The 14929-nt window shown below is 42.6% G+C and overlaps 1 protein-coding gene across 1 annotated transcript in view; it reads left to right on the forward strand.

The window, feature by feature from the left end:
• Positions 1 to 14929, forward strand: part of PPEF1 (protein phosphatase with EF-hand domain 1) — a 157839-nt gene that overhangs the window by 123652 nt on the left and 19258 nt on the right. Inside the window, exon 14 of the mRNA XM_037742816.1 lies at positions 13829 to 14014. Within this exon, the coding sequence (XP_037598744.1) occupies positions 13829 to 14014 (186 nt within the window). The remainder of the gene's footprint in view (positions 1 to 13828; positions 14015 to 14929) is intronic.

Consider the following 14929-nt stretch of genomic DNA (forward strand, 5'->3'; position numbering starts at 1 on the left):
ATTCTCCTGCCTCAGTCTCCCAAGTAGCTGGGATTACAGGCACGTGCCACCACGCCTGACTAATTTTGTATTTTTAGTAGCGGTGGGGTTTCTCCATTGTTGACCAGGCTGGTCTTGAGCTCCCAATCTCAGGTGATCTGCCCACCTTGGCTTCCCAAAGGGCTGGGATTACAGGCATGAGCCACCCGCACCTGGCCAACTTTTACTTTTAACAAGGGAGACAGTAGACATCAATCAACATATGTAAAATGAACATTGGTTTGGCTTAGATCACAGGTGGGAGACAAACTGTTGCCTTATTTTGAGTTTCTGATTAGCCTTTCCAAAGGAAGCAATCAGTTATGAGACTTTGAATAGAATGGGAGCCAGGCTGGCCCTCAGCAACTCCCAGCTTGAATTAACACTGACATTTTAAAATATCTAGCAAAGACAAACATAAAATTTAGACAAAATGTATGCTGACAATTCTGAAGGCCTATTTTTATTCCACCAATAATTTTAAAGCTAGATTCTTTAGTAAAGTTATACTTAAGTCACATGAACTTGAAGTGCTTAGACTTACCTAATTTATGAGTGCACTTTTACTTATAAGCCAATTTAGTAGACACAACACATTACAATAAGTGTACATACAAATAAACACATTTAGACATGTATACACCCACATAACAAAGATCCAGTAGCTTGGAACCTTAGCCATGAGACAGCAATATAGCTTGCTGGTTTTACTTTGCCCCAATAGATAATTCAAGGAAGGCTGTGAACCAAAATTTCGGGTAAAGCAGTTTCCATGGCAGTTTGATTTTTTTTAAAACCTTCCCAGGCTCCTAGGAGCACTGGGGCCAAGCAGTACCAAAGGAGGGCACCACACGTTAACCAGGCCCCTTGCTTAGAACAGCAGCACAAAAGCCTGGATACATGCAATGCCACCTCACTTTCCCATTAGACCGGTACACTTCAGATTCTAAACAATTTTGGGCCAAGCAGCATTGCAACTGCAAGAGAAGAGTCTAAGGAGGGTTTAATACGAGACTCAGGGCCAGACACGGTGGCTCACACCTGTAATCCCAGCGTTTTGGGAGGCTGAGGCAGGTGGATCCTAAGGTCAGGGATTCAAGACCAGCCTGGCCAAAATGTTGAAACCCCATCTCTACTAAAAAGAAACTATAAAAATTAGCCAGGTGCGGTGGCAGGCTCCTGTATTCCCAGCTACTTGGGAGGCTGAGGCAGGAGAATCACTTGAACCCAGGTGGCAGAGGTTGCAGTGAGCTGAGATCCTGCCACTACACTCCAGCCTTGGCCACAGAATAAGACTCCATCTCAAAAAAAAAAAAAAAATACTACATCTCAGAACCTCTGCCAAGGGCATCCCCTTTGGGCAGGTTGAGGTCCTCAGGATCCCCAGGAGCGCCCTCCTGTGGAGTCCAACCTTAGAGTTCCAGACATCTCTGGCATTACTTAGGTGGGCACTGGTGCCACTTTGCATGTGTTCCCTCCAGAGCCTGCTATGAACGTTGTAAGAATAGCCATGAACTGTGGTAAGAACTGGATGCTGGATAGGCCTTTTTGTTCCTTAGCCAGTAGAGTATGATTAGGGAAGAATTAAGAATAGGAAAAGAAGGTTTAAGTCTCCTGAATCAAGTGTGAGTTTGCTCTGAGCTGCAATGCAGGTAAGAATGAGGGACTATGTGCAGAAAATATTTTTTAAAAAGAAAAAAAAGTCCTTCCCCCTTCCAGGCAAGGCAGTTATTCCCATTCCTTCAGGCAGTATGGCAGTACTGGGGAGTGACCCCTGCCAGTTGCCCTTAATTTCCAAGGAACTATTAAGAAACAGCTGCTCAAAGACTGAAATAGAATGAGAGAAATAAAAAAATGAAAAGACCCTGGTCCCTTAAGCAAACCAGCAGTGGCAGTCAGGCCTCTCCACGTAGACACCCCTTAGTTTCACTGACTTCCATGAGTCCCGGGTTGGAAAGGAAGGGCGGGGGGGGGAGGAAAGAAAATGAGTCCCAAACTTTGGGCTTACCTCCTCTTCCTGGCTGGCTCACCAAAATATATTAACGGTGATGGGTGTCCAGATTCTTAGTGTCTTGAACAAGGAATTGGACAAAACACACAAACAAAGCAAGGAAGGAATGAGGGGTTTTATTGAAATGACAGTACACGCCACAGTGCTGGGAGCAGACCAAGCACAGGAACTCAAAGTCCCAGTTACTGAATTCTGGGGAGTTTAAATATCCCCTAGAGGATTCCACTGGTTACTTGGGGTACACCCTATGTAAATGGAGAGGATGAAGTAAAGTTACAAAGTGATTTGCAGTGTAAGCCCTATTGAGAAGAGGTTTCCTGTTATAGCAGAAGTGTGAATTGGCCTTGTGTTCCCTGCCTCCAGACCCTATTTTCCTGCCTCGTAATCTTTATCATTTCCTTCCTTCTGCTTGTTTTAGGTTTACTTTGCTCTTCTTTTTATAGTTTCTTTAGGAGGTAATATTATTGATTTAAGATCTTTTTTATTTTTTAATAAAGATACAAATTTCCCTCTAAGTACTGCTTTAGCTCCATCCCTTAAGTTTGCGATGTTATTAAACAATTGCTGCTGACTTAAAAAAGAGTTTTGCTATGTTGGGCTTTTATTTCCAATAGTATATTCTAAATATCCTTGTGATTTATTTAACTTATCTGTTATTTAGTAGTGTTATTTAATTTCTACATATTTATGAATTCCCCATATTTCTTTCTTTTATTGATTTCAAATTTAATTTGATTGTGGTCAGGGAACACATGCTTTGCCTGATTCAAATTCCTTTTAAACTTTTTTCTTTTTTTGGTAAATCCTTTTAAAATTTGTTGAGGCTTTTTTTGTGGCCTAGCATATGGTTTATCCTGGAGAATGCTCCATGTGCACTTTAGAAGACTATATATTTCACTCTTATTGGGTGGAGTGTTTTATATATGTCTCTGAACATATTTATAATAGTTGCTTTGAAATCTTTGTCTGCTAAGTCAACGTCTAGTCCCTTCAAAAGCAGTTTTTATTGCCTGCTTCCCCTATATGAGTCAGTTTTTTCTTTGCTTGTCTTGTAATCTTACATTGTAGTAACCCTAGGTAGTTAATCCCATGCCCCTCTGGGGCTTGTTGTTATTGTTTTTTGTTTGTTTGCTGAGTGACTTGTCTGGACTAGTTCAGTGAAATCTATTCCCCTTCAGCGTGCCGCCTCTGATGTCACTCTTCACAGAGTGTTGCCTTGGGCATGCATGCATGCCCACCAGGACCACCAGGGCTGCTGTGGTTTTAATTGGGCTCTCTTTGACCTTCTCTTTCCCTGATCTCTTCTTTAAGCTTCTGACCCATCTGCCTCCATTGAAGTAGTCCCAGCTGTTAGCCTTCCCTAATTGCTAGCTGATTGCTCGATTGTTTTTTATCAATGCCCTGGCCCACAGATTGCTCTACAGTCGGATCAAATAAAGTTAGACCCCTTAGCAGGGGCAGGGCTTTGACCATGTTGGAGGCTTACTCCGACCTCCCCGAAGGCTCTTTTCTCATCTCTCCTTTCCCTGATTCAGTCTGTTAAATTTCTTTTAGCTGGTGTACTGTTGTTACTAGCATCTCAGCGGGACCATCCTCCTCATAAATGCTTACTCCCAACATCTCCATTGTTTTCAATAGTGCCTTTATGCATTAACTTCCTTTTACTCAGTGCCCAATAAGGCCAGTCCCCTTTAGGCAGAGTGGCAGTGCTCTGTTCTTGACCTGCCTTTGCCCCTGGGCCAAACCTCTGTGCCGTTGCACTGCAGCTTGGAGCAGGGGCAGTGGCCCACTTCTACTCAAGTGACCGCCTCGTTCCACAAGTAGGGTGGTGGGCAGGGATAATAGCCCCTGGTCTTCTTGGCTTGACCTTCCTGGCATGGCACCTCCTCATGGCTGCACAAGCATGGGTGCAGTTGGGGTCTAGCATTTGCAGGCTGCCATACCTACCATAGGGCTTCTGCCCAATGAGTGAGGGAAGTGAACCCCAGTCCTCTCTGCTGTGCTTGCCTGGAATCCAGCTTCTGTAATGCAGAGCTGGGGGGCATGAGGGATGACCATCAGCTTGCTCCTTCTGAGGCAAAACCGTAGCCCTCTGCTGGGAGCTGGGGGAAGGAGGAGACCCGTCTTGGATGCGTCCACTTGAAGAAGAGCATCCTTCACACTGATCCGTGAAGGGAGTTAGAGTAGATCACGGCTCACATGCCACAGACTCTCTCTGTTGGTATCAAAATTTAGTAAGTTTTCTTAAATGTTTCTCCACATGCTGTATGCCATTAGGACAATGTCCAGTGGCTTTAACAGTTTTTAATTTTTTTAAGTGATGTTCTGCTAGGTGTGGTGGCTCACGCCTGTAATCCCAGCACTTTAGGAGGCTGAGGTGGGTGGATTGTTTGAGCCCAGGAGTTGGAGACCAGCCTTGGCAACCTGACGAAACACCATCTCTACAAAAAGTACAAAAATAGGGCCAGGCACGGTGGCTCACGCCTGTAATCCCAGCTACTCGGGAGGCTGAGGCAGGAGAATTGCTTGAAGCCAGGAGGCAGACATTGCAGTGACTTGAGATCGTGTCATTGCACTCCAGCCTGGGCAACAAGAGCGAAAGTCCGTATAAAAAAAAAAAGCACAAAAATTAGCTGGGCTTGGTGGTGCATGCCTGTAGTCCCAGCTACTCAGGAGGCCAAAGCAGGAGCATAGCTTGAACCCAGGAGGCGGAGGCTGCAGTGAACTGAGATCACGCCACTGCACTCCAGCCTGGGCAACACAGTGGGACCCTGTCTTAAAAAAAAAAAAAGATGTTCACAAGTTAAATAGTTATTTCACTGGAGAGAGGGTCTGCCAAGCCCCTAAGACTGCCGTTCTTGTCATTATGTTTGTCATTTTGAGAACGGTACTGAGTACATCTATAAACAAGGATGTAAAGGCAATAAGCCATGTACTCATCTTTGTGACAGTGTGCATATCCTGGAGCTGCGTGTCTGGAGCCTCTGGCAGCTTCGGGCATGTAGTAAGATCTATAAATATTCCTCCCATTCATTCATCCATTATGTATTGATCACTCCTGAGTACTCTTGCTCATTTATCTTGGTGAAATTTGGCGTTTTTCTAAATTTCCAGTCCTACATTTTAACTGCTTTCCTGTCAGTTTTTACCCCATATGGCAGGGATGAGTTCTTAAGAATAACAGCATGTGTATTATCTCATTAAATCCTCAAAGCAACCTGATGACGTGGGCAATATTATTCCTTTTTCCTAAGAGAGGCCACTGAAGCTCACATAAGTTGAATAACTTGCTAAATGATGGGTCTGGATTTGATTCCAAATTTGTTGGACTCTAAACTTCTCACTGTTAAACTGCTAGGTCATACCATGTTTCCCACTGTAGGAAAAGATGTTACAGAACACTGGGGCTTTTTTTTAGTTTTTTGTTTGTTTGTTTTTTGGAGATGGAGTCTCGTTTGTTGCCCAGGTGGGAGTGCAATAGTGCAATCTTGGCTCACCACAACTTCCACCTCCCAGGTTCAAGCAATTCTTCTGTCTCAGCCTCCAGAGTAGCTGGGATTACAGGCACATGCCACCACGCCCTGCTAATTTTTGTATTTTCAGTAGAGACTCAATTTCACCCTATTGGTCAGGCTGGCCTTGAATTCCTGATCTCCACTCCAGGGTGTGGTGGTGCATGCCTGTAGTCAGCCTGCCTCAGCCTCCCAAAGTGCTGGGATTATAGGCATGAACCACCACGCCTGGCCCAGAACACTGTTTTTCAACTTTTTAGATAGGAATGTTATGACCTCTTAGAAAGGTCTTTTGTAGACTTTTCTTCAGGTTTCCAGTTCTGAAAGAGTTGAAATAAGATTATTGGAAATGGACTAATGCTTAATGATAAAATTGTCCTTCCTGTAGATAGAATCATGACCATAATAAGTAGCTTTCTTTTTCAGATATAAATACTCATACTTACATTTTCATACCTGTGCTCACAAGTACACATAGACACATGCCCGCATGATGTCAGTTACATCTGTAGCTGGAAAACGTAATTAACAATTACCAAACAGTGGTGAATTTCTTCCTTCCCTTCAGTAACGGTTAAAGAAATCTCTGTTTCTTGATTTGGCACCCTTATACCTTGATTGCTGAAAATGTTGACTAAAATGTGATTTCTGGTATAAAACATACCTTAATCAATGAGGACAGAGAGAGGCGGGGAGAGGGACAGAGGGAGAAATGGAATTCATCATTGGCTGTGCATCCAAAATATTTAAAAAGCAAGTAAGCATGAGAGGCAAGCAAGTAGGAAAGTATGCCTCCTTAAACCTTGGGATTTGACATCCAAATCCCAAAGACTGAAGGTTAGAACAAGCTCTTCTAGGATTATGGTGAATAAAGAAAATAATGCTAAAGAAATTGGAGTTGCACAAAAAGAAAATTGTGGCCTCTGGAAGCCTAGATGAGGTAGAGCATTAAGAAGTGGGAGAGAAATAAATAAATATAAATATAAATAAATAAAAGAAGTGGGAAAGAGGAGACTGGGGCTCGTTATTCTGCAGTGGAACCTCCCGCTCCCACAACGATAGAGACACAGCAACTTGCAGACCCCACATACATGATTGGAGTTGGCGTTGGGTAAAATGGGCCAGAACCTCATTTCTGATGTTTAATCATTTCAGTTGTGCCCCTAATTTTCTTTCCTCAGTTCCTGGTACATAGTGGATAAACACACACATAAGTTATGCTACAGCAGAAATTTCCAGATAAAAAGAGAGCTCATAATTACTTTCATTTCTTAATATCTGTGAGCTATTTTGTATAAAGATCATATACTCTTTATTTTGTCTTGTAGTCATGGAAATTCATCATTCTTGGCAGAGTGCTATAGTTTAAATTTTCCCTTATGTTCACTGAAATGTGGGGATATATTTAATCAGAGTTAAGTCACTGTACAGAGATGAATAGTCTTTAAGACAGACTTACAAGGCGAGAGAGGCCAGAGAGGTTTCAAAAATAATTTTAATTATTTATAGCCTGAATGACTCCCTTCTCTTTATTCATTCATTTAACATGTATTTAATTGAGCACCTATTATGTATCAGACACTGTTCTAGACTTCTGGGAAATGTCAATGACCAAATAAAGATGTCAATGACCAAATTACCTTGCAGAGCTTACATTTGAGGGGGAGGAGTTAGATGATAAACAATATGATAATAAGTAAATGATATGATAAGTGATAAGTTCTGTGGGAAAAATCAAAACTAGAGCAGAGTTAGGGAGAACAGGAAAACTGGATTTTGGAACAAAATTGCAATTTTTTATTTTTTTGAGACAGGGTCTCACTCCTGTAGACCAGGTGGGAGTGCAGTAGTACAATTATGGCTCATTGCAACCCTGACCCCTGGGCTCAAGTGATTCTCCCACCTCATTTTTTGATTTTTTGTAGAGACGAGGTCTCACTATATTGCCCAGACTGGTGTTGAACTCCTGGGCTCAAGGGATCCTTCCGCCTCTGCCTCCCAAAGTGCTGGGATTATAGGCATGAGCCATGGCGCCCAGCCAAAATTTCAATTTTAAGTAACTCAGTCAGCTGCATTGAGGAGGCTCCCAAGAGGGAAATGACTTGATTGAGGTCTCTTGGCTAGTCAGGGAGCAGTAGAGTAGGATTTGATCCTGAAGTTGAATCAAATGTCCTTGCCTTTTCTGAAGGGATACTTGAGAGTGATAGGCGGTCTCAGGAAGGACTTGACCTACTTTAGTTAGCCCTCATTCAATGAGGCCTAGAGGGTAGACAGGGAGCAGGAGGAAGGCATCTAAAGAAATCTGGCTGGGCACGGTGGCTCATACCTGTAATCCCAGCACTTTGGGAGACCAAGGCAGGTGGATCACGAGGTCAGGAGTTCGAGACCAGCCTGGCCAATATGGTGAAACCCCGACTCTACTAAAAATACAAAAAAATAGCTGGGCGTGGTGGCAGGCACCAGCAATCCCAGCTACTGTGGAGGCAGAGAATTGCTTGAACCCAGGAGGAAGAGGTTGCAGTGATCCGAGATTGCACCACTGCACTCCAGCCTGTGTGACAGAGTGAGACTCTGTCTCAGAAAAGAAGAAAAGAAAGAAAGAAATCTAAGAAATCGAGGTACTTGGCTGGAAGGTTTGGGCTGAGCATAGCTTTTAAAATGACATGGTCTAGCTGGGCATGGTGGCACTTGCCTGTAATCCCAGCTACTCAGGAGGCTAAAGCAGGAGAATTGCTTGAACCCAGGAGGCGTAAGTTGCAGTGAGCTGAGATCGCACCATTGCACTCCAGCCTGGGTGACAATGAACGAAACTCTGTCTCAAAAAATTAATTTATTTAAATAAAATGACATTGTCAAAAGCTGGAAGGGAGGACATATAATTAAGGGAAAATACTAAAGGATAGTGAGTCTATAGTATTGTTTTAGAAGAAAATCATTCGGATACACCTTCCAGAGCTATTAACTCTCCCTCAAAGCACACTTTTGGAGATTGGATTACTTAGAACTGCAGACATGCACAAGGTACTTCTTGAAGGATTTATTTTAGATTGAGGAGATTTAAAAGGCTGACACACACATAGATTTTTGTTGACCAGGTTATATAAAAGCTGTAATTCAGTAAAACGTTCCCATTTTTTGGTTTGAAAATTTTCAGGAAAGACTGCTGTAAAGAATTAATTAGTTACTTGGTATATTCTCTGTGGTTTTTGGCAAAAAAAAGAAAAAAAAACTAAACAAAAAAAAAGAATTAGTCTTTCATGCAGTGATCACCCCAAGGCACCTGCAGTTCAGAGGATAATGTGTAGCTGAGATGAAAGAGATGGTTTCTACTGAGGAATTTGTTTGACCAACAAAGGGGCCTTTATGCACGTTTGTGAGATTTGGAATTAATCCTGCAGTACCACTACGATCTAGGTAAACCTAGCCAAGTAAATGATTTCTAGACAGAAAAAAGAAATCCAGAACTCATGGAATACATTCTGAAGGACAAGCTCAGTTCTTAAAAACTGTTACGCCTTATGACTTAGAATCAAATAAAAATGAGTGTTAGATATCTCTTCCTCATTTCTTTGATGATGACTAAGGCCTGAATGTGTTAAGCAATTTGACCAAGGTGACTTGGGTAATTACTTAAAGTGCGAACTCCTTGGCCAGTGCTTATTGTAGTTTAACAGAGTCCCATCATACATACATTGAATTTCTGTAAATTTCAATTATTGCATATGGCAAAAAAGGAGAAAAATACTAGAAAATTTTATTTTCATATAGTTTATCACATATATAAAATATTCACGTATCCATATGATTGTTTTTTTTGTTTGTTTTGTTTTCTTTACACATGTCCTTTAAACCAATGCAGTACACATATCCATATGATTGTATAGGGTTGTATACATACAATCATGTACAGTCAACCCTCCATATCCACGCATTCTGCGTTGTGGATTCAACCAACCACAGATTGAAAATATTTGGAAAAAAAACCCAAGAAAACAATATAACAATACAATATAATATAAATTTTAAAATATGGTATAACAACTATTTACATAGCACTTGCATTATAGTAGGCATTATAAGTAATCTAGAGGTGATTTAAAGTACACATGCTCTTTGACTTATGGGTTTATCTGGACATGATTCCATCATGTCAAGGAGCTTATTGAATGCTGGTTGCTTTTGCACCATTGTGAAACTGAAAATCAGGGACAGTTTGTAGACAGGAGGATGTGTGTGGGTTATATGCAAATACTATGCCATTTTATACAAGGGACTTAAGCATCCACAGACTTTAGCATCCTGGATGTAGGAGGTGGTCCTGGAACCAGTCCCCCTTGGATACTGAGGGGTGACTGTATACATTAAGTGTAACTTAAGAGGTTTCCTAGGGGTAATTTTGGCTATAAATGATTTGCATCCCATGTAGAAATTGAAAACTTAATCCCCTCCTAATAAAGCACAATGCCTTGATTTCCATATTCCGTCCATCATTATATTACAGGTCAAACCATGTCCCTCAAACATGACATCATGTTGTAAGAGCCAGATTTGACTCAGTTTAAAATGCATGTGTGATTTTTGTCATAAACACCAGCAAAGTAAAGGGGTTCCATCATATTTATTCATAGAGTAGGGTTGTGCTAATTTTGAATTCAGTGGGGAGAAAGGAGCCCCCTGGGCTGACCCTTCTTTGGGTGGTTTTAACTGTCACTTCAATCATCAAAAGCTCTGCAGGTATCTGATGCGGGGCCTGTGCAAGGTTTCTCTTTTCTCTAGCTCTGACCAGGTGCTTACCATTCCAGGATAGCTCTCCTGCCAGTTCTGCTCTCCTCTCCACCTCACTGCCCTTTTCCTCACTTATTTCTAGCTCCTCTTCCATACCAGTCTTATAAATGGGCATACAATCATGTGCAGCAGTTTCTGGTCCTCTTCTCCGACCTGAGTAGGACCCACTAGAATAATGGCACAACTTCACATGCGTGCTTTTTCATGCACTCAAAAGAAACGTGGAAAATATAGACCGTTAGAATCAGTCTGTTAGAACTTTTAGGTACTTTACAGGTCAGCTGGCCCAAATGCCTGGTTCTAAAGATCTCAAAAGTGAGACCCAGAGAAGATTTTCAAGGTAGCATAACTTTAATGGCAGAGAGAGTTTCTCTCACTACTCTTTTAGCTCTTACAGAAGTTTCAATAAAGAAACATTAAAGCCTGGTGTGGTGGCTCACATCTGTAATGCCAGCACTTTGGGAGGCCCAGGTGGGAGGATCACCTGAGGTCAGGAGTTCGAGACCAGCCTGGCCACCATGTGAAACCCTGTCTCTACCAAAAGTACAAAAAATTAGCTAGGTGTTGTAGCACGCTTTTTCTTTTTCTTTTCTTTTTGTTTTTATTATTTTTATTATTTATTATTTTTTTTATTGCATTTTAGGTTTCGGGGTACATGCAAGATTGTTGCATAGGTACACACATGACAGTGTGATGTGCTGCCTTCCTCCCCATCACCTATATCTGGCATTTCTCCCCATACTATCTTTCCCCAACTCTCCACCCCCCACTGTCCCTCCCCTATTTCCCCCCAGCAGACCCCAGTGTGTGATGCTCCCCTCCCTGTGTCCATGTGTTCTCATTGTTCCACACCCACCTATGAGTGAGAACATGCAGTGTTTGATTTTCTGTTCTTGTGTCAGTTTGCTGAGAATGATGATTTCCAGGTTCATCCATGTCCCTACAAAGGACACGAACTCATCGTTTTTTATGGGCTGCATAGTATTCCATGGTGTATATGTGCCACATTTTCCCTGTCCAGTCTATCATCGATGGGCATTTGGGTTGGTTCCAGGTCTTTGCTATTGTAAACAGTGCTGCAATGAACATTCGGGTGCATGTGTCCTTATAGTAGAACAATTGATAATCCTTTAGATATATACCCAGTAATGGGATTGCTGGGTCAAATGGAATTTCTATTTCTAGGTCCTTGAGGAATCGCCACACTGTCTTCCACAATGGTTGAACTAATTTACACTCCCACCAACAGTGTAAAAGTGCTCCTATTTCTCCACATCCTCTCCAGCATCTGTTGTCTCCAGATTTTTTAATGATCGCCATTCTAACTGGCGTGAGATGGTATCTCAATGTAGTTTTGATTTGCGTTTCTCTAATGACCAGCGATGATGAGCATTTTTTCATATTTGTTGGCCTCATGTATGTCTTCTTTTGTAAAGTGTCTGTTCATGTCCTTTGCCCACTTTTGAATGGGCTTGTTTGTTTTTTTCTTGTAAATCTGTTTTAGTTCTTTGTAGATTCTAGATATCAGCCCTTTGTTGGATGGGTACATTACAAAAAAATTTTCCCATTCTGTTGGTTGCTGATTCACTCTAATGACTGTTTCTTTTGCTGTGCAGAAGCTGTGGAGTTTGATTAGGTCCCATTTGTCTATTTTGGCTTTTGTTGCCAATTGTAGCACGCCTTTTCAATCACAGCTATTTGGGAGGCTGAGGCAGGAAAACCACTTGAACCTGGGAGGGAGAGGTTGCAGTGAGCTGAGATCATGCCACTGCACTCCAGTCTGGGCGACAGAGCGAGACTCTGTCACAAAAAATAAAAGAAGAAACATTACAGATAAATGAGAACCACAAAGAGGAAGCTTCCAATTTTTATGAAAAATATTATTTTGGTTTTTTTTTTTTGAGATGGTGTCTTGCTCTGTTACCCAGGCTGCAGTGCAGTGGCATGAACATGGCTCACTGCAGCCTCAACATCCTGGGCTCAAGCAGTCCTCTCACCTCAGCCTCCCAAGTAGCTGGGAACACATGTGTGCACCACCACACCTGGCTAATGTTTATTTTTTAATTTTTTGTAGAGATAGGGTTTCGCCATGTTTACCCAGGCTGCTCTTGAACTCCTGGGCTCAAGTAATCCTCGTGACTCAGCTCCGAAAGTGCTGGGATTACAGGCATAAGCCACTGTAATATGGTGGCAGAAAAATGTTCTTAAAAATTTGGATCTTTAGTCCTGGACATCATGTCACCTGCATTTGCCTCTCCGGGGCCCCAAAGGAAATGTTACACTAATACAACACTTGTGGATTTAGAACACATTGTGGAAACTAGTCAGTTGCTAAATGTATTGCTGAAGCTGAGAATGCACTTATCATGGAGGGGGCAAAAGGTGAAGGAGATGCTTTAGGAGACACCCTCAGATGAACAGGTTTCCACATTTGTGTTGGGAAACAGCAAGGGCTTCCTCAGGCTTGTGCTTGAGTGGACAAAAATCTGGCTGAGCCACAGCAGGAGCTCTACCTTACCTCTTTGAATATGTTAAGACACTTCTAATGTGTGGTCATTGTGGAGAGTTAATTTCTCCCCTGAATGTGACAGTGAAGTTCTTATTTATTTATTTATTTATTTATTCATTTTGAGATCGAGTCTTGGTTGCCCAGGCTGGAGTACAATAGCGCGATTTCGGCTCACTGCAACCTCTGCCTCCTGGGTTCAAACAATTCTCCTGCCTCAGCCTCCTAAGTAGCAGGGATTGCAGACGTGTGCTACCACGCCTGGCTAATTCTTTGTATTTTTAGTAGAGATGGGGTTTCACCATGTTGGTCAGGCCCGTCTCAAAGTTTTGACCTCGTGGTCTGCCAATCTTTGCCTCCCAAAGTACTGTGATTACAGGAATTAGCCACCGCACCCAGCATGGCAATTAAGTTCTTTTAAGAGAAGAGAACCTTGTAGCTTCCACAATTGTCAAACAATTGTGATGGAATTTTTAAAGCGGGGGACAAGAGCTGATTCTTGGTTATTGCTATTGCTGTATTGACTGTTTATGGAGGAGATGAGTATGAAACAGTGCTGTTTTTTGGTTTTTGGTTTTTTTTGAGACAGGGTCTCCATCTGTCACCCAGGCTGGAGTGCAGTGGAGTGATCATGGCTCACTGCAGCCTTGACCTCCCAGGCTCAAGCGATGCTCCCAGCTCATCTCCCTGCTAGCTGAGACTACAGGCATGTACCACCATGCCCGCCTAAGTTTTGTATTTTTTGTAGAGATGAAGTCTCACCATGTTGCCCGGGGTGGGGTTGAACTCCTGGCCTCAAGTAATCCTCCCACCCTGGCCTCCCAAAGTGCTGGGATTACAGATGTGAGCCACCATGCCAAGCCTGAAACAATTTTTAAGGAAGAATGAGAAGTACTTTGGGATACCTTGGGTTAATATTTCTGGCAAATAAGTTGGAATCTAGAAAGATATACTCTCATTTGTAAGTTATAGCCAAATCTGGTTTCTTGTTCCAAGGTTATTGATATTCTGTGGAGTGATCCCAGAGGCAAAAAAGGCTGTTTTCCAAATACGGGTCGAGGAGGGGGCTGCTATTTTGGACCAGATATTACTTCCAAGATTCTTAATAAATTCCAGTTGAAGATGATCATCAGGTCTCATGAATGTAAGCCCGAAGGGTATGAAATCTGTCATGGTGGGAAGGTAAGCTAAAATTGTTGCTGACATTCCAATGGACATCCTTCCCCCAAGCACAGTCTTTCCTTCACAGAGTATGTCTGACCTAGAAGCCCTTGAGAAAATGTCTTCCCTAGCACCAAACAGAAACCAGAGAAGGCGGGGTCCATCTAGGTTGTCTGAAGGGGCCTTACTGTCCCTTGTCCTAAAAGATATTTGGTTCATTTCCCTGATCTTCCATAATCCCAGAAATTCTTTTTTTGAGGCAGAGTCTCACTCTGTCACCCAGGCTGGAGTGCAGTGGCATGATCTCGGCTCACTGCAACCTCTGCCTCCTGGGTTCACATGACTCTTGTGCCTCAGCCACCCAAATAGCTGGAATTACAGGTATGCGCCACTATGCCCAGCTAATTTTTATAATTTTAGTAGAGACTAGGTTTCACCGTGTTAGCCAGGTTGGTCTCGAACTCCTGACCTCAGGTGATCTGCCCACCTCAGCCTCCCAAAGTGCTGGGATTACAGGCATGAGCCACTGTGCCTGGTCCCAGAAACAGAAATTCTGATACATGGCAGTAAGAAGACACACAGAAAGGCTTGGTTCTTTACTACTTGTAAGGCAGCTGTCCCATACAGTGCGGTTGAGAATGTCCTTTTCCTCACAGAGTGCATAAAAGGCAGCAGTGAATCCAGTTTGCTCTTGCACTTTTTACATGTTCCCTGTGCTGGGCCCAAAACACAAAACACACTTGCCTTCAGCTCCCTGAGTAGGGACCTCCAACAGGTTGCTCACTGTAGTCAGTTTAGCTGCAGCCGCTAAAATGGAATGTGTGGTGTTCCTTCCTGGTGTCTGATAAGGCTAAAAGAGGTGAGGACCAAGGAGTTGGTTTCTTATTTCAGGTTTTTCTGGGATGCACTCTTTTCTTTTTCTTTTTTTTCCTTTTT

Source organism: Cebus imitator, unplaced genomic scaffold (genome assembly GCF_001604975.1).
Source record: "Cebus imitator isolate Cc_AM_T3 unplaced genomic scaffold, Cebus_imitator-1.0 Scaffold128, whole genome shotgun sequence".
Classification (NCBI taxonomy): Eukaryota; Metazoa; Chordata; class Mammalia; order Primates; family Cebidae; genus Cebus; species Cebus imitator.